Source organism: Bubalus bubalis, chromosome 19, assembly GCF_019923935.1.
Source record: "Bubalus bubalis isolate 160015118507 breed Murrah chromosome 19, NDDB_SH_1, whole genome shotgun sequence".
Taxonomy (NCBI): domain Eukaryota; kingdom Metazoa; phylum Chordata; class Mammalia; order Artiodactyla; family Bovidae; genus Bubalus; species Bubalus bubalis.
This window is the reverse complement of record NC_059175.1, coordinates 36,857,936-36,876,735: the sequence shown is the minus strand read 5'-3', so window position 1 is coordinate 36,876,735 and position 18,800 is coordinate 36,857,936. Positions and strand designations below refer to the sequence as shown.

Here is an 18,800-nt window from a genome sequence, read left to right as displayed (position 1 = left end):
CCAGCCTGGCATTTTGCATGATGTACTCTGCATATAAGTTAAATAAGCAGGGAGACAATATACAGCCTTGACGTACTCCTTTCCCAATTTTAAACCGTTGTTTAATGTCTGGTTCTGTTGCTTCTTGATCTGTATACAGATTTTTCAGAAGACAGGCAGGGTGGTCTGGTATTCCCATCTCTAAGTTTTCCACAGTTTACTGTGACCCACATAGTCAAAGGCTTTTGCGTAGCCAACAAGACAGAACTAAATATTTTTCTCGAATTCCCTTGCCTTTTGTATGATCCAATGAATGCTGGCAATTTGATCTCTGGTTCCTTTGCCTTTTCTAATTTCAGCTTGAACATGTGGAAGTTCTCAGTTCACGTACTATTGAAGCCTAGCTTGGAGGATTTTGAGTGTTACTTTGCTAGCATGTGAGATGAGTACAACTGTACAATAGTTTGAACATTCTTCAGTATTGCCCTTCTTTGGGAATGGAATGAAAACTGACCTTCTCCTGAGGTCACTGCTGAGTTTTCCAAATTTGCTGATATATTGAGTGTGGTACTTTAACAGCATCCTCTTTTAGGATTTGAAATAACTCAGCTGGAATTCCATTACCTCCACTAGCTTTGTTCATAATAATGCTTCCTAAGGCCCACTTGACTTCACACTTCACACATTGACTGGCTCTAAGTGAATGACCACACCATCGTGGTTATCAGTTCATTAAGACCTTTATTGTACAGTTCTTCTATGTATTCTTGCGACCTTTTCTTAATCTCTTCTGCTTCTGTTAGGTCCTTGTCGCTTCTGTCCTTCACTGTGCCCACCCTTGCAAGAAATGTTCCCTTGGTATCTCCAATTGTCTTGAAGAGATCTCTAGTCAGATGTTCTAAGTGAAAGTGAAAGTGAAGTCGCTCAGTCGTGTCTGACTCTTTGCAACCCCATGGACTGTAGCCTACCAGGCTCTGAGGAGCCTCTCAGTCCATGGAATTTTCCAGGCAAGAATACTGGAGTGGGTTGCCATTTCCTTCTCCAGGGGATCTTCCCAACCCAGGGATCGAACCCAGGTCTCCTGCACTGCAGGCAGACACTTTACCATCTGAGCCAACTTTATTTCTAGGCTCTTTGAGGTTGTTTGCAGAATTCTGTTCTATGTGGTTACAGGACTCAGGTCCCCATTTACCTGCTGGCTACAGGCAGGGAGACTATGAGAAGTTTCCAAAAGCTGCGTTTATTCCTTGGATATTGGCCCTCTTCAAAGCCAGCAAGGCTGAAATGAGTCCTTGTCACTCTTCTAATCTTCCCTTGTGCCGCTTTTCTCCCGTCTTCCTTTTCCACATTTCACTGACTGACTCCTCCGCCTCTCTTTTTTGCTTCTAAGAGGTTATCTGATTACACTGGGTCCACCAAGATAAACCAGGATAATGTCTCTATTTTAAAATCAGCTTATTAATACCATCTGAAAAAATCCCTCAAGCCAAATTAAATCAGTATCTAGATTTATGTTTGAATAGCCAGAAGACAGGAATCTTGCAGCTATCTTTAGAATTCTGCCTACTACTTGTACTATGCTTTAACCTTATACAGTTAGCTTATTACTTGTAAAGATCTTCACAAGGAAGAATATCTTCAGCAGAGTGGCTAATTTTAAGAGAATCTGTAGTCTTTATCTGCTAGTTAAGTTCATTAAAACTAGGTTAAGTGAGATTATTCTCAGAAGTTTGTAAGACCAAACATAACTTAGAACTTTAAACAGTTTTCTACAGTAAGCAACTTAAGTTTGCTATAAAAAATACAGTTTCCTATAACAAACACTCAGGCTCAACAGATCTTAAAACTATCAAAAACAATCTTTCATTAAACGCTTTGCCTTTCTTAGTAAACATACTTAAAAACTTAAAACTTTGGGATAACAAGTTATAAATGAATATAGTTTTATATTTTTATGGTGGCTATAAGCAACTTTCACAAGTATTTCTCTCTAAAAACAGGATAATTTTAAAAAACCTGATAAACTTCTCAGGGTCTCTTAGGGTTTCTACTAGAAAAGAAGCCATAAACTCTTGGCACATTTAGTAATTTAACCAACAGCAAAATTTAAGATATTTGGGGCTAATAATATTTATTTCTACATTTTATAGAGACAGATGACTGGCCTACAAAAGAACTGGATCTGGATAAGGAACACAGAAGTAGACGTCCCATCTGGCTGCACATCAGATAAGAAGGCAGCTACATCTCAGCTGAAGTCAGTGTAGAAGAGGACAACAGCCCCTGAATCAAAGTGAACTGCACACCTCAGAAGACAGGAAGGGAGAGACTGACTGGTGGAGCCTACTGCAAAGAAACACTTAGCCGAGAACTAACTCTCCATGGTTTGACCCCACAGAGGCCCCCAGAGAACAGAGAGAACATCTCGGGAAGAAGTGGGATAAACCCTGAACTGAATTTAAATCTTTAATGATTGTGGGGGAGAAAAGTAATTGGGAAAAAAAAAAAAAGTAACTGAAATTTCCTGGGACTAACCGACTAGATTATACTTCCTATTATCAGACAGGGAGGAGCTAACACAGAGCTCCAGTTCAGAGTCCTTATCTTTCAGCAGAAACTTGGTCTGTCCAGATTTCATACTGTAAGCAAGTCTGAAATTTATGGATTTATGGGGCAGGACTCCTTGGAAAAATATCACAATTATAAATACTAATAAGTATTAGTATATTTAAATTGTTCATGTCAAGTCACTTCAGTTGTGTCTGACTCTGTGTGGCCCTATGGACTGTAGCCTGCCAAGCTCCTCTTGGGATTCTCCACAGAAGAATACTAGAGGCGGTTGCCATGCCCTCCTCCAGGGGGATCTTCCCAACACAGGGATCGAACCTGAGTCTCTAAAGTCTCCTGCACTGGCAGGTGGGTTCTTTACCACTAGCATCACCTGGGAAGCCCTTTAAATTGTTTACCACAGTGTTACGGAGTCTAAGCTTGTACTGCTTGCCTCACAACAGGCCAAAAATTGACAGATGAGTTGTTGCGGCAAGGAATAACGACTTTATTTAGAAAGCCAGCAAACTGAGAAGATGGTAGGCTTGTGCCTCAAAGAACCATCTTGCCTGAATTAGAATCCAGGCTCCTTTTCTACTAAAAGGGAAGGGAATAAGATCAAACACTTCCTGTTCCCATCAGCCTCTGGAAACCATGTGTTAATTTCTCCCTTCCTGTGGTCATTCACAGGTAGGCCTGGTCAGGATGTTTCCCATGAACTAAACAAAGGTATTTTAGCTTAATGCTCATGACCCGGGAAGCAAGATTACCAGAGATAGGCCATCATGTATAATTTAAGCTATAGGCAACATCCCTATAGTGATTAACTCATAACAGAATACAGAAGGTTCTTTCCTATTGCAATAGCACACAAGTGACTAAGACATTTCCACACCTTTTGCATGACTTTTCTTGCCCATCTCAACTGCAAGATGTACCACTGTGCTACAGGAAAAGAACACCGAGCTGCCCGGAAAAGCAAGAGAATACGCTGAAGGATTCCAGACACCTTTTGGCGATTATCTTTTTCAGCTTTTAAAAGAAGATCATCACCATCTTCCTAAAAAAAAAAAAAAAAAAAAGTAAGAAAAAAAATCAGTAGCCAGGAAAACGGAAACTTAAAATGTTACAGTAAAAATAAAGATAGTGCTTCTTAAACTAGACTATTCCTGGAGATTCACAAAGAAAGTTTTGAGGCATGGCCTCAGAGATTAACTACAGCTATTTCCAGGGTCAAGGAAACACCTGTCTCACCTCAGTGTAAAGGGATAAATCAATTCTAATCCCAAGTCTTCAGTTATAATAGTTAAAGCCCACCATCCCTGACTTTACTGGGGGAACATTACAGAGATCTTTCCTTTCAAAAAGAATGCCTCTTCCCTTCCTCTGCCTAGAAAAATCCAATTATATTTCAGTGTCACCTCTTCTGTGAAACTCTTCCATTCTGCGGTATTATGGCAATTTGCTCAGATTTTCATTGTAGCTTTTACTGATTTATTCTTGCTAATTTATGTATCTGTTTCCCACACTGTTGAGACTGGTCAAGAGCAAAGGCCTTGTCATCTACTGCACAAAATCCAACATGTGGTGGGATCCAATAAATGTTTGTTGATTCAACACATGATTACAGATTAATTTTCCAGAAATGAGATAATGCAAATATTATGAACATTCGCTTCCCTAACATTTTTCTACCACTGGCATTTCTTAAAAATACTCAGTTATTTTGGTGGGGGGGAGGCATCTGCCCCTTTTTTACACAGCTAAATGATTCAGGGAGAGCTGTTCCTATGTCCCCAGCTGCCAGGGAAGGCCCTAATCAATTGCCAAGCAACACTGCGCATTTAGCCCTAGCCAAGGTGTGTGATTCCAGGACTGGCCAGTGACCTTGATGGGTCTCGCAAGAGTAACTCTCAGTACTCCTGTTTGGATGCTGGGAGAGAAATACTTATACTGCTTTTCTCTCTCCTCTTCCCACTCCCTTTGGGCATGGACAAGGTATCCTGAGAAGCTGCTGGTAGTCATCCGGCTCCCACAAAGGGAGCCAGCCTTAAACTGAAGCTGATAGAAAACAAACTAGGGAGAAAGAGCCCAAGTCTTTGGAAACATAACTGGGCTTCTCAATTATGCCAGTCAATACTTACCAAGTTTTCTGTTACTTTCAACCCCAGGGGTTCTAATTGGTACAGAGTGACATTTAAGAGAAATCCTACCATTCTGGCTTATTTTAATAAAAAATAATAAAACGAAGTACTACTAAGGATTGCTAGTACTCAAACAAGTATCAGCACAGCATATCCAGAAATATATTAAATGCTATTTCTAATCCCTAAACCAATATACTAAAGACTCAGACATGAGAGGCAAGAGGAATTACTGAGAAATACCATGGACTACTTATTCTTCCCATGTGCAATATATCACATGTGAAATATCAACAAATAAAATATTTTAACGTATTGAAACATAACTCAAAACGTAACAAATAAGAATACAACAAATAACTGAAAAAAAAAAGACAGAAGACAGATTTAATAGATAAAGATAGAAGCTGCCAATTCTGAAACAGTAAGAAACAATACCAGAATCGATTTAAACTGTTAATCAAATATTAAAACAATTCAAATGTAAACAGTTCACATTAACACTGTAAACCTTAAAACCAGCTAATTGTAATGTTACTATTTTCAAAAAGAGCAAAGGAAAAGGTCCTGAGAGGAATACAGTAATTTTGATTTTTAAGACTGAACTATCAATTGAAAAGTACAGAAGAAAACAATGATCTTTCCAATCAAAGAAAATCAAACTAAGTCTTTCAAAAGAGGCAAAGACAATGAGATGAATGGCTTCTAAATTCTGACACTCATTATTTTTCTCTGGTAAACAAATGTTTATTTTTAAACTAATATCTGGATACAGAGAAATATCTATTAATTTTTTTTTTTGAATAAGCAAAATGATCCCCTTAACACCACATCAAAATCATTTTAACATTTACAGAATGTTTACTATGTGTCAGGATGTCTCGTGTAATACTCACAACAACATTATTAGAGGTACTATCACCTTCTTCATTTTACAGATAAGGAAACTTAAACATCAGCTGCATACAACGCCCAAGAAAACTATTCAGTTAATAAACAGCAAAGCTGGAAGAAGTGGGCTTCAGAGCTTGCATTTTTAACTTGATGATTATTATCAGGTTGATTATTTTAAAAAGTGGACAAAATAAATGTTAAATTAAAAGGTTAAGCTTACTTCACTAAGAACAGCTGGCTGAGGACAATATAACGGAGGAGCTGGAAGATACAAGCCGACGGGCACTAAGCCCCACAGTCTCTTACTGAAGTCCTTGGCAGAGTTTATCAGAAGCTGAAAAGTCTCTGAAAGAATATCTGCGTCAGCCATAACTGCTGCTTTCAGTATTTCCTGCACAGAGGCAAACAGCAGATCCGCATCTTCTTCTTCAATGGGATCTGCCAAACAAAGAATTAGGTAAAGCACTTACAATTTATATTATACTTTTCCTTCTATTTTGTAGTTTAAAACTTCATATCTGAAAAAGTTGACTGCCAAAAATAAACATATTGGTCGAAATGCAAAACACTCAAACTTCTGGACAGAAATTTAATATTTTGTTACTTTTAAGATTATAGGTGGTCAGAGCACAAAGACTTCCCAAAATTATACAAGATACTGTAACACAACTACATAATAAAAACATGCTTGGAATATAATCATGACTCAAAAAATAATAATAAAAGGAAAACATTAATGGGAAAAACAGAAATGTAAGAAACACACAAAAATAATATAAAGCATTATGGGGAGGCAGTGAGACAGTAATTTTCGTTTCCTTAATAGTCAATCACAGTACTTTTATATAAAAGGACTTGTGAAGCTAAAGAAGCAAAAAAACAAAAATATATGAAATAACCATACAATATGGCTTCAGTTTTATAAATATCTGTAAAAATGGAGAATGTTCTAGAAGACAAAATGCAAAGAGATGCAGGTGGCAGAACTGTAGACTTACGGACTTTTACATTAGGAATTCTCTTAAAGCACACTTTAGGGTTTAGACTATGAAAACACTCATGTACTGACTTTTCATCCCTGCCTGATATTCATGTTTTCTATATCCAATTTAGGTAAAAAATAAAATTTTACAGCTACAGCTGAAATTCCTTAGGTACCAATCCTATTTCACCTCCTATTTCCAGAGGTCGTCACCATCCAGAATTTAGTGTGGCTCTACTGGAACTCCTACTATATATATGTTGCGTCTTCTTGTTCAATACAAAGTTTAACCTCTCTTTCATAATTTCCAAATGTTTTCTTTTTATCTATATATGGATATATTTTATCTTTCTATATATTTTGTGTATGTATATAGAGTTCAAATCTATTTTCTAGTTTACTAACCATCTGCTGAGCTTTTTGTTTTTAAATCAATTTGTAAAGGTGTAATTTACATACACTAAAATTATCCTTTTATGTACACAGTTCACCCTGGTGGTCCAGTGGCTAGGACTCCTCACTCCCAGTGCAAAGGGCCTGGGTTCAATACCTGGTCAGGGGACTAGATCTCAAAGGCCTCAACTCAGAGTTTGCATGCCAAAACTAAGAAGATCTTGCATGCTGCAACTAAGGATGGGAGCAGTCAAATAAATAAATAAACATTTGTTTAAAATACACAATTCAATGAGTTTTGGTAAATCATACAGTCTATGAGAACGTTTGTATCACTCCAAAAAGCTCTCTCATACCTCTTTGTTGTCAATTTCCCCCTTGCTGCTGCTAAGTTGCTTCAGTTGTGTCCGACTCTGTACGACCCCATAGACGGCAGCCCACTAGGCTCCACCGTCCCTGGGATTCTCCAGGCAAGAACACTGGAGTGGGTTGCCATTTCCTTCTCCAATGCATGAAAGTGAAAAGTGAAAGTGAAGCCGCTCAGTCGTGTCCGACTCTTAGCCACCCCATGGACTGCAGCCCACCAGGCTCCTCCATCCTCCATTGGGATTTTCCGGCAAAAGTACTGGAGTCGGGTGCCATTGCCTTCTCCTCAATTCCCCCCTTACTTCTAGGTAAACATTGATCTGTTTCCTGTCCCTATAGTGTTGCTTTTTATGAAATGTTATATAAATGGAATCATATAGTGGGTAGTTTTATTTATAAGTTCTTTCATTCAGCATAATGGTTCTGTGATTCATCCATGTGGTTGCATGTTATCAGCGGTTTCCTCCTCTTTATTATTACACATTACAGATAAATTACAATTTGTTTATGTATCCACAAGTTAATAAGCATTTGGGTTGTTTCAAGTTTTTTTGGCTGTTATGAAAAAGCTATGCACATTCAAATACAGGTTTTTCAGTGAACCTAGATTTTTATTTTTCTTGGGTAAATACCTAAGAAAATCTTTAAAATGTTAAATCTGAGCCTTTAAATGCATATTTTTACATTTTATCTAGAAACACACTGTATCTATGTATTTATTGTGGGAACATTTTCAGATCATCAAAAAGACATTGCCAGAACTAGAAGTTCAGACTGGGAATTTTTTATTTATTTATTTATTTTTCCAAAATATTCACAAATGTGTGCGTACTTAAAAGCTTTTTAAAATACCATAAGCTTTGTATTAAGCTGATACACAGGTTGACCATACATAAGTAACTCACCTGTAAACTGTTTGCAGTTTGAGTTCATTTCATTTTTTGCTTCCAAAGAGGTTGGCTGACCTAGGAAACACTGTAGTTTTTCCTGAAAAATCTGTGCTGGAGTCATATTTAATGGTAGATTCAGACTCTTTTCCTTGGATCTGAAATCACACCAAATTAGGGGGAAATAATTACAATTTTTTAAAAAAGGAAACATAGACACATCAAGAACCAAACATGAAATTTTTAAGAACCAGAGGAGCCCATGTTATTCATCTTGTGTTTAGAAAAGAAGTAATTGAGGAAATGCTGTATTGAGGAGAGTACTGATATAGCTCCCCATGCTTAACCGCCCACTGCTGCCCTACATACAGACTCTCCAAATGAAACCATAAGTGCTCTGGGCCACGTGCCTTTGCTTCTGTTTGGAATGTTCTCTCTCCCTACAGCTACTTGCTTTGTCAAGATTCCATCTTCCCTTCATCGCCCATCTCAAATGACACCTCCCATATAAAGTATTTCCTGGCTTTCCCTCACTTGATATTATTGCTCTCCCTACCATACCATGGATGGGCTTCCCTGGTGGCTCAGATGGTAAAGAATCCACCTGCAATGCAGGAGACCCGGGTTCAAGCCCTCAGTTGGGAAGATCCCCTGGAGAAGGGAAAGGCTAGCCATTCTGGTATTCTGTCCTACAGAATTCAAAGACACAGCAATGCCATAATATTCGTAAGAGTTAAAATGCAGGGATTAGTTTGATTAGCTTAAAATGTAAATCCTGGCTTTCTGCCCGTGGACGCCGCCGAGAAAGCATGTTTGAAGTCTTCCCCGCCTCCACTGCCGTCATGTCTAAATCAGAGTCTCCCAAAGAGCCCGAACAGCTGCGGAAGCTCTTCATCGGAGGATTGAGCTTTGCAACAACCGATGAGAGTCTGAGGAGCCATTTTAAGCAATGGGGAACGCTCACAGACTGTGTGGTAATGAGGGATCCAAACACCAAGCGCTCCAGAGGCTTCGGGTTTGTCACATACACCACGGTGGAGGAGGTGGATGCGGCCATGAATGCAAGGCCACACAAGGTGGACGGAAGAGTTGTGGAACCAAAGAGGGCCGTCTCAAGAGAAGATTCTCAAAGACCTGGTGCCCACTTAACTGTGACAAAGATTTTTGTTGGTGGTATTAAAGAAGACACTGAAGAACATCATCTGAGAGATTATTCTGAACAGTACGGGAAAATTGAAGTAATTGAAATCATGACTGACCGAGGCAGTGGCAAAAAGAGAGGCTTTGCTTTTGTAACCTTTGATGACCATGACTCCGTAGACAAGACTGTCATTCAGAAATACCACACTGTGAATGGCCACAACTGTGAAGTGAGAAAAGCCCTGTCTAAGCAAGAGATGGCTAGTGCTTCATCCAGCCAGAGAGGTTGAAGTGGTTCTGGAAACTTTGGTGGCGGTCGTGGAGGTGGTTTTGGTGGGAATGACAACTTTGGTCGTGGAGGAAACTTCAGTGGTCGAGGTGGCTTTGGTGGCATCCGTGGTGGTGGCGGATATGGTGGCAGTGGGGATGGATATAATGGATTTGGTAATGACGGAAGCAATTTTGGAGGTGGCGGAAGCTACAATGATTTTGGCAATTACAACAATCAATCTTCAAATTTTGGACCCATGAAAGGAGGAAACTTTGGAGGCAGAAGTTCTGGCCCCTATGGTGGTGGAGGCCAATACTTTGCCAAACCACGAAACCAAGGTGGCTATGGTGGCTCCAGCAGCAGCAGCAGCTACGGCAGTGGCAGGTTTTCATTACTGCCAGGAAACAAAGCTCAGCAGGAGAGGAGAGCCAGAGACGTGACAGGGAAGCTACAGGTTACCACAGATTTGTGAACTCAGCCAAGCACAGCGGTGGCAGGGCCTAGCTGCTACAAAGAAGACATGTTTTAGACAATACTCATGTGTACGGGCAAAAAACTCGAGGACTGTACTTGTGACTAATTGTATAACAGGTTATTTTAGTTTCTGTTCTGTGGAAAGTGTAAAGCATTCCAACAAAGGATTTTAATGTAGATTTTTTTTTTTGCACCCATGCTGTTGATTGCTAAATGTAATAGTCTGGTCATGACGCTGAATAAATGTCTTTTTTTTTTTTTTTTTTTTAATGTGCTGTGTAAAGTTAGTCTACTCTGAAGCCATTTTGGTAAACTACCCCAACAGTGTGAAGTTAGAATTCCTTCAGGGTGATGCCAGGTTCCATTTGAAATTTATTTACAACCTGCTTGGTGGAGAAGCTGTTGTCTTCAGAACCTTGGTGTAGTTGAACTGACAGTTACTGTGTTGTGACCTGGAGTTCACCATTAAAAGGGTCACCCATGCCAAGTCATGGAGTTTTTTTTATTTTTTTGGGTTATTAATGATTGTTGGCACATCCTATGCAATGTATCTAAATTGAATTATGGTACCAGATAAAGTTATAGATGGGAATGAAGCTTGTGTATCATCCATTATCATGTGTAATCAATAAAAGATTTAATACTCTCAAAAAAAAAAAAAATGTAAATCCTGTTTGGGAAAGAGAAAACTCTCCCATTGACTATAGGCCCTTTGAGGGTGCTGCTGCTGCTGCTGCTGCTAAGTCGCTTCAGTGTCCGACTCTGTGCGACCCCATAGACGGCAGCCCACCAGGCTCCCCTGTCCCTGGGATTCTCCAGGCAAGAACACTGGAGTGGGTTGCCATTTCCTTCTCTAATGCATGAAAGTGAAAAGTGAAAGTGAAGTCGCTCAGTCAGGTCCGACTCTTAGCGACCCCATGGACTACAGCCTACCAGGCTCCTCCGTCCATGGGATTTTCCAGGCAAGAGTACTGGAGTGGGTGCCATTGCCTTCTCCTACTAACAAGTAAAAGTGCTAAATAGATGCTTAAATACAGTAAGTAAACCTCTGAGCTGTCTAACACAGTTGACACTAGCTGCATGTAGCTCTCTAAATTTAATTAAAATTAGATTGAAAATCCAGTTCCTTGGTCTTATCAGCCCCTTTCAAGGGCTTAATAAATACATGTTGCTAGTAGCTATCAGACTGGACAGCACATACAGAATATTTCCATCACCAAAGAAAATTCTATTGGACAGTGCTGAACTAAGGATTCCACAAAATGTGTAAATACCAGCAATGAGTGAAATAAGAAACACTTTAGATAACACCATCGTACTTTTTTAACTTCAGTTCAGTCGCTCAGTCGTGTCCCACTCTTTGCGACCCCATGAATCGCATCACGCCAGGACTCCCTGTCCATCACCAACTCCCTGAGTTCACCCAAACTCATGTGCATGGAGTCAGTGATGCCATCCAGCCATCTCATCCTCTGTCCTCCACTTCTCCTCCTGCCCCCAATCCCTCCCAGCATCAAGGTCTTTTCCAATGAGTCAACTCTTCACATGAGGTGGCCAAACTACTGGAGTTTCAGCCTCAGCATCAGTCCTTCCAATGAACACCCAGAACTGACCTCCTTTAGGATGGACGGGTTGGACCTCCTTGCAGTCCAACTTAGATGTGCCTAAAAATACATACCTTGTGAATTTGCTACCATGCTTACAGAAGAGTTGAAAAGCCACACCAACAGAAATAGATGTCTTCCAGTCTCCAAGTTTATGTGCCAACCACACGGCTTCTGGAACCAGGCCACCGATCAATAATAATTCAAGGGCATATTCAACGGTCCACACATCAGAAAGATTCTGCTCTCTGACCGCACTGGCCACCTTAGAGTGTTGCAGAGGAATAAGCCGAAAAGGCTGCTCTGTGAGTAGATGAAAGAAAATGGATTAACTACAATTATACATAGGAACTCATTCTTCCCTACACAGATCTCCTTAATCAATACTTTCTACACAAAACCACAACAAGGAAGATACATACAAAATGGCCTAAGATAATACTTAACACACTCTAGAATAGCTTTTCTTTTTTTTAAACACTGAAGAATGTGTCTCTTTAGTGGATCATGCGGCAAATGTTGGCACTCCTAAAAAAATGAAACCGAGCAGATAAAGAAACAGAAGAAACAGTATCAAAGTGCATTATACAAAATAAAGGTAAATACATACAGTTTGATCAGATAATATAAGGAAATGATTAAATAGAGCAAAGAAAAAATGACCCAAATAAAATAATAAAAGTAAAATGTCCAAAAAATAAATTCTAAATTAGAATAAGTTTGAGTAAACTTGGGGAGTTGGTGATGGACAGGGAGGCCTGGTGTGCTGCAGTCCATGGGGTTGCAAAGAGTCAGACACGACTGAGTGACTGAACTGAACTGAAATTAGAATGCTCAGAATTTGTTCAATTACCACACTTTTATAGCTCTTTTACTTAAAAAAAAAAAAAGGAAACTGTATAAACACCAATGTGTCCAAAATTTGCAATTAAAAAAATACAAATTCAATAAAAACAAGTTCAAAGCAATTACCTTTCTCAGATTATATTCATTCGTAAACAGTCACCTGCATGTCAGGCACTAGGCTAGACAGTATTATTTCCATAGATCAATGATCACTGTGTAAAATTGTTTTAAATATTCTGTGCAAAAACAAGGTGAGAAAATTATTTGTTTATTCTATTACCTGTTTTAATATGAAGGGGAGGAAGAACATTCACACTGTGAGGTGGCAAAATGCACAGCAGCTGATTCGTGAAGTAAGCAGCCATGAAGCGAGCCATGGACTGGACCACCCTCACCGCGGCTTCGGGATGAACACTTCCAGTCACCCCAGACTCACAAGGAGACTTCTCAGGAACTGCAGGATACACCAAATAAGCAAAGGAAGATTCCCATCAAACTAGCAAAAGTAGGAATATTTAAGCTCCTAACATGATGCAAGAAGAAAAGTATAATTAAAACTTTTTTTCTGAGATTAATACCCCTGGCCTATACAAGGTAACTTGTAACAGGTCATCTACATTTCTTAAAGACAATAGAACAAAAATAAAATAATAAGCTCAAAATTATCAGCACATAGACTTAGGAACTCTTTTATGACTTCAAGTTACCAGTTTTATCTAAAAATGTGGAAGGATCTATACAAACAATCCAGCCATAATGGACTTGCAAGCTTTTCATTTCTTTGTTTTCCCTTCTTCCTCCTCTTTCTCATTTTCTTTCTTTAGTGCAAGGAGGCAGAGTTTACTACAAAGAGCCAGAACAGTGATTCTTCATGTCTGTTTCCGTATTATTAGTATACCCCATAACATTAACTCTTTAGTATTAAGATTCTTTTGGGAGGTATGGACAAGGGGAACATGTAGAATGGAGGGAAAAGGCAGAGGAGAGAGTTACATTATGATTTCTAGAGTGATTCTGACATAAACTAGAGCAAACATGCCATCCCTATTTAAAAATTGAAACTTAATAATATAAACTGGATTCAGATATTTGAAAATAAATAGCTAAAAACTACTGAGTGAGTGAAAGTCGCTCAGTTGTGTCCAACTCTGCGACCCCATGGACTATACAGTCCACGGAATTCTCCAGGCCAGAATACTGGAGTGGGTAGCCATTCCCTTCTCCAGGGGATCTTCCCAACCCAGGGATTGAAGCCAGGTCCCCAGCACTGTAAGCAGATTCTTTACCAGCTGAGCCACCAGGGAAGCCCATACAAGATAAATATTAAATTAAGGTTAATTTTTATGACATTTATGGCCCCAACAATGGCAAAGTATCTTTCTTTCTCAGAAGTCACTTGAGGCAATTTGCAGGTGGTCCAGAGGTTAGGGCTCTATGCTTCCACAGCAGGGGGCCCGGGTTCACTATATACAGAGGCCTGTGCATTCTCCCTGTGAATCACTGAACTTGGGGAGTAGTCCTGGGGACTCCTGACCAAGAGAGGATATGCTTAAAATACTCTAAACAACTATCATTAAAAATTAAATATATTACTATAGGTTCAACTTATCTTGACAGTTATATCATATCATGACAATACTGCTGGAAAAAAAATCCAGTCAGTTAAAAAGTCACACATAAGAAAAAAAAGTCACACATAAATGTCTTCCACTCATACACAGCTAACAGTCCTTTCGGAGGGCAATCTAACACTAGGCATCAGAAGTCTTGACTCTGTAACCTCATTTCTCAAGATTTAACATGTAGACATTAGTAATGCTCACAAAAATTTATGTTCACTGCAACATTATTTAAAATAGTAAGTACGTGGTAACAATCTAAAATATGCAATAATGAGGAAAAAGCTTACTAGGTTTTTAAAAGAATATTATTTACATTGGAAAATATTCACAATATTAAATTTAAAAGATTGCAAAACAGAATATTAGCTCTGGTAATAAACATATATGAATGCACATAGACAAAAATGGTAGCATTAAAAGTGATTTTATTTTCTTTAAACCTTTCCATATTTCAAAACTGTCTAAAATGAACCTATATTACTACTAAATAAACACGAATTTAAAAAGACAAATATCAGAGTAGGAAATCCATAAACAGTGGTTGCATATAGTATCACTTATATATGGAATCTAAAAAGATAATACAAACGAATTTATTCACAAAACAGAAACAGACTCACAGACTTTGAAAACAAACCTACAGTCACCAAAGAGGAAAGGTGGGGTGGGGAGGGATAAATTAAGAGTTTAGGAGTAAAACATACACTCTACTGTATATAAAATAAGATAATCAACAAGAGCCTACTGTATAGCATGGAGAACTCTACTCAGTATTCTGTAATAACCTATATGGGAAAAGAGTCTGAAAGAGAATGGATATATGTAGATGTATAACTGAACCATTCTGCAGTACACCTGAAACGCAATATTGTAAATCAGCTACACTCCAATATAAAACAAAAATTAAATTTAAAAAAATGCAGAGAAAATATGAGTCCCAGAATAAAATTTCATAGTATTCTACCATCTGTCCTTAGCTGCTCAGTTGTGTCTGACTCTTTGCGATCCTTATGGACTGTAGCCTGCCAGGTTCTTTTGTCCATGGGGATTCTCCAGGCAAGAATACTGGAATGGGTTGCCATGCCCTCCTCCAGGGGATCTTCCCAACCCAGGGATCGAACCCAGGTATCCCACATTGCAGGTGGATTCTTTATTGTCTGAGTCACCAGGGAAACTGAAGAATACTAGACCTTCTCCAGGAGATCTTCCTGACCCAGGAATCGAACTGGGGTCTCCTACATTGCAGGTGGATTCTTCACTGGCTGAGCTACCCAGGAAGCCCATTCTACTATCTATTTCACTTTAAAATTAAAAAAAAAAAAAAAAAAAGAAACCACAGTGGCTGAAACCAAACAAACAAACTAATACTGTTCTGGACAAAAATGATAAACTGGTAAAAATCACAGAAAGGGTTTTACAAACCCTCTCAAACTATTTTTCAAAGCCTTTTGTAAACTAATTTCTTTTGATCTCTACTTTCCATCAGTAAATGATTTTTAAACGAATAAATAATCAGTTATTAGTAAAAAAACAAATACTCCATCTAGAGTCATGAACTCCATTTAGAAAGTACTGACACACTGGCCTTTCTGACACACTCATATGCAAAGTAGACTTCTCATGGTCTACCACTGTAAAGCAGCATTATAAATACATTATGTGCTCATTCATACAGATGTCTTTCACTCTGTTGCTACTGCTTAGTCACTAAGTTATGTTCGACTCTTTGTGACCCCATGGACTGCAGCTTACCAGGCTCCTTTGTCCATGGGATTTCCCAGGAAAGAATACTGGAATAGGTTACCATTTCCTTCCCTAGGGGATCTCCCTCATCCTGGAACTGAACCGGTGTCTCCTGTGTCTCCTGCATTGACAGGCTGATTCTTAACCACTGAGCTACCAGGGAAGCCCATTTTTCACTTTGGTTATTGCTTAATTTAAATACACCTTTTTTAAAAAAGGACAATTCAAATATTCTACAATCTCTTAAACAGATTTAAAAAGGCCCTGAATATGTCAGAAAGTGATTTTGATCACTTTAGCAAACCACCTTAAGCAACCATTAGAGAAAATACAAACATGTTAAGCAAAAGTACCTGACATTGGGTACCTGACATTATGTCTAACAAACAGGGCTGTGAGACTTGAGACAACAATTATAACAGTTCAGCAGGCAAGTGCCGCTAAGCTGCGAGACTCAAAGGTTAAAAACAAGCAAAAACATGATCCTTGCTGCTAAGAAGCCGATAGTCCAAAAATTCACCACAATGCAAAGAGCAACCAACTTTTATGTATAAGCAATTTCATAGCTAAACCTGTAAATACAAATTGCTAACATTAAACATACTGATTTTATATTGATGAACCAAAATACATTAAATCCAACAGATGGCATTAAAAGACAAAGAAGCAAACAAACAAAAATACTGATTTTTGAAAAGCATACCTGAACAATCTTCATTTTCTTTTACAGGAAGGTGGGACCATCTCAGTATTTCTCTTACTAGCTGATCACATAATCCTTGAGCATCATTTAAATTATAGTTATAGAGGTGGCAGTATAAAAGAGAAAGATAATAGCGAAGCTGAAGAAAACATGTCCTTCTTCCTCCTTAAATAGGGCAGAATTACACTTACATTAAAAAACATGTTAGCTAGGTAATGTTCTTGATCTGAGTGCTGGAGAGACAGAAATATTCAGTGTATAAAAATTCATCAACTGTACACTCGTGTCATGTGAACTTTTCTGTACCTGTTTCACAACTGAGCAAAAAAAACAGGTCAGCAATATTTTGTTCTTTTTCATTGTAAATTCTGAACAATTTTATTTTCTGTGGTCAGGTCCTAAGATGACTAAGAATTTATCCAAAAAGAGGTGCAAATGCTCATCTCAGTACTAACCGAGGTCCACTAACAACATCTCTCTCAAGTACACAAGGTATGAAACAGAAGGGCACATGCTAAAAACACAAATTAAAAAAAACACACATACATATATCAAACAGACGGTCAAAGAGACTTTCCAGAGAAGAAATACTGTCGAATAAGACTGGATCCCTTGACCACTGTCTTCACGTATCTAAAAGGTGTTTAGGACTGAGACTGCCGGTTACCTGCCCCTTATCCACCATTCTGAGTAAAAGAACTCTAATTTTATTTGGGGTTCCAATGCACTCAGATCACAATTTCTTGCTAAATGTGGCCATGAGAAAATATGACAAAGTTTTTAGCCAAGAGATAATACAGTATACAGCTGCCAGACAAGCTGCGTAAAGAGGCATCTCAGCCAGGAGGTGCACCCTCTCTTGCCCCTCCTGCCTGCCTCCTTTCTGTCACCTGGGTTGTGCACATGATGGCTGGAACTCCAGCATCCATGTTAATTCATGCAACAGCCTTAAGAGTGGAAGCAATGCACTAAGGATGATGGAGAAGAAACACTAAATAAGCTTGAGTCCTTGATGAGACCCCTGAAATACCAAATCAGCCCCAGACTGTCAACTCCTTGCCTCCTTTCCTAAGAGAAATAAACTTCTTGTTGAAGCCACTGTTACTTTCAGTCTCCACTACAAGAAACCATTCCAATTGGATACAATTGGAAATGAAATTAAATTAAAAGGCCCAGAATAAAACTCATTATGAAAACTTTTCTTCATGAGAACTTCTCATCACACTGAACGCCATTCTTCTTCATCCAGCTGTACAATCTCCAAATCTGAGAACTGCACGAGACTTCTTTCTCTACTCAGTCACAAGTTCACTTGATCAAACCTATTAAACATCTGACAAATGTGACTTTTGTTCCCCAGTACTCTTGACATTGCTTTGCTTCAGGACCTCTTCAACTGACTAATTTTCTTGCTTCTAGCTAAAACCCACATCTCTATACCACACTCCAACAAATGGCCCTCTGTAATGGACCCAAGTGATCTTTCCAAATGGCCTATACTTATTTGAAAAGTACTCTTTCTGTATCTTAACAGATCCCACTGTCTTCAGGATAAAACCTTAATCCCATGGCACTGCACAGTATCTTCCCTTATCATCTATTCTCTCCTCTCACTTCAGCGCTCACCACCCTATCCTCAATATTACATATGTTTCAAATAACCTGGTCAACTACTAGCAATTTACCAAACTGCCATGGTTTCTCATGTCTTCTTGCTTCTGGAGTGCTATATCCTATGTTACACCATTCCCACTCCTTCACCTGAACAATTTTCACTCAGTTTTACATGTCTGTTCCTCCAGGTTTTCTCCAGATTGATGTTTGCACTCCAGTTCAGACCATGCGCTCTCCCAACAAATACCATAAAGCATAATGAGAAACATGCCAGTTGTTCATGCAATCTATCCTCCACACTGTGGGCAATTTGAGGGTAAACTTGTTTATTTCAGTTATTCTTATTGTCTAACACACATAGCAGGCCCTCAATACATAGCCACAGCAGCCAGAAAATAAATTTAATAATTGGCTAAACCTGACCAGTAGTGGAAGTCAAGGTTAGCTTCACAGCCACTGGCTGAAAACCTCTATCATTTTATACCCTCAGCCCTATATCATAAAAGCTATCACCAGTTTCTAGAATCCACTTCCCTACTGTCTCATCAAAAACTGCATGTAGCCCCATAATAAATCTAACTCACAGGAAAT

At 38.9% G+C, this 18,800-nt stretch overlaps 1 protein-coding gene and 1 pseudogene across 8 annotated transcripts in view; one reads left to right on the top strand and one right to left on the bottom strand.

The window, feature by feature from the left end:
* The window catches only part of CPLANE1 (ciliogenesis and planar polarity effector 1), a 115,718-nt gene that overhangs the window by 78,386 nt on the left and 18,532 nt on the right, over window positions 1-18,800 (bottom strand). For all 8 annotated transcript variants that reach the window (XM_044932726.2, XM_025270597.3, XM_025270592.3 and 5 more), the window contains exons 15-20: window positions 16,596-16,760; window positions 12,808-12,981; window positions 11,756-11,984; window positions 8,211-8,350; window positions 5,785-6,002; window positions 3,422-3,586 (exon numbers count right to left, since the gene is read on the bottom strand). In XM_044932726.2, coding sequence (XP_044788661.2) covers window positions 3,422-3,586; window positions 5,785-6,002; window positions 8,211-8,350; window positions 11,756-11,984; window positions 12,808-12,981; window positions 16,596-16,760 — 1,091 coding nt within the window. The remainder of the gene's footprint in view (window positions 1-3,421; window positions 3,587-5,784; window positions 6,003-8,210; window positions 8,351-11,755; window positions 11,985-12,807; window positions 12,982-16,595; window positions 16,761-18,800) is intronic.
* On the top strand, window positions 9,030-10,343 carry LOC102402698 (annotated as a pseudogene).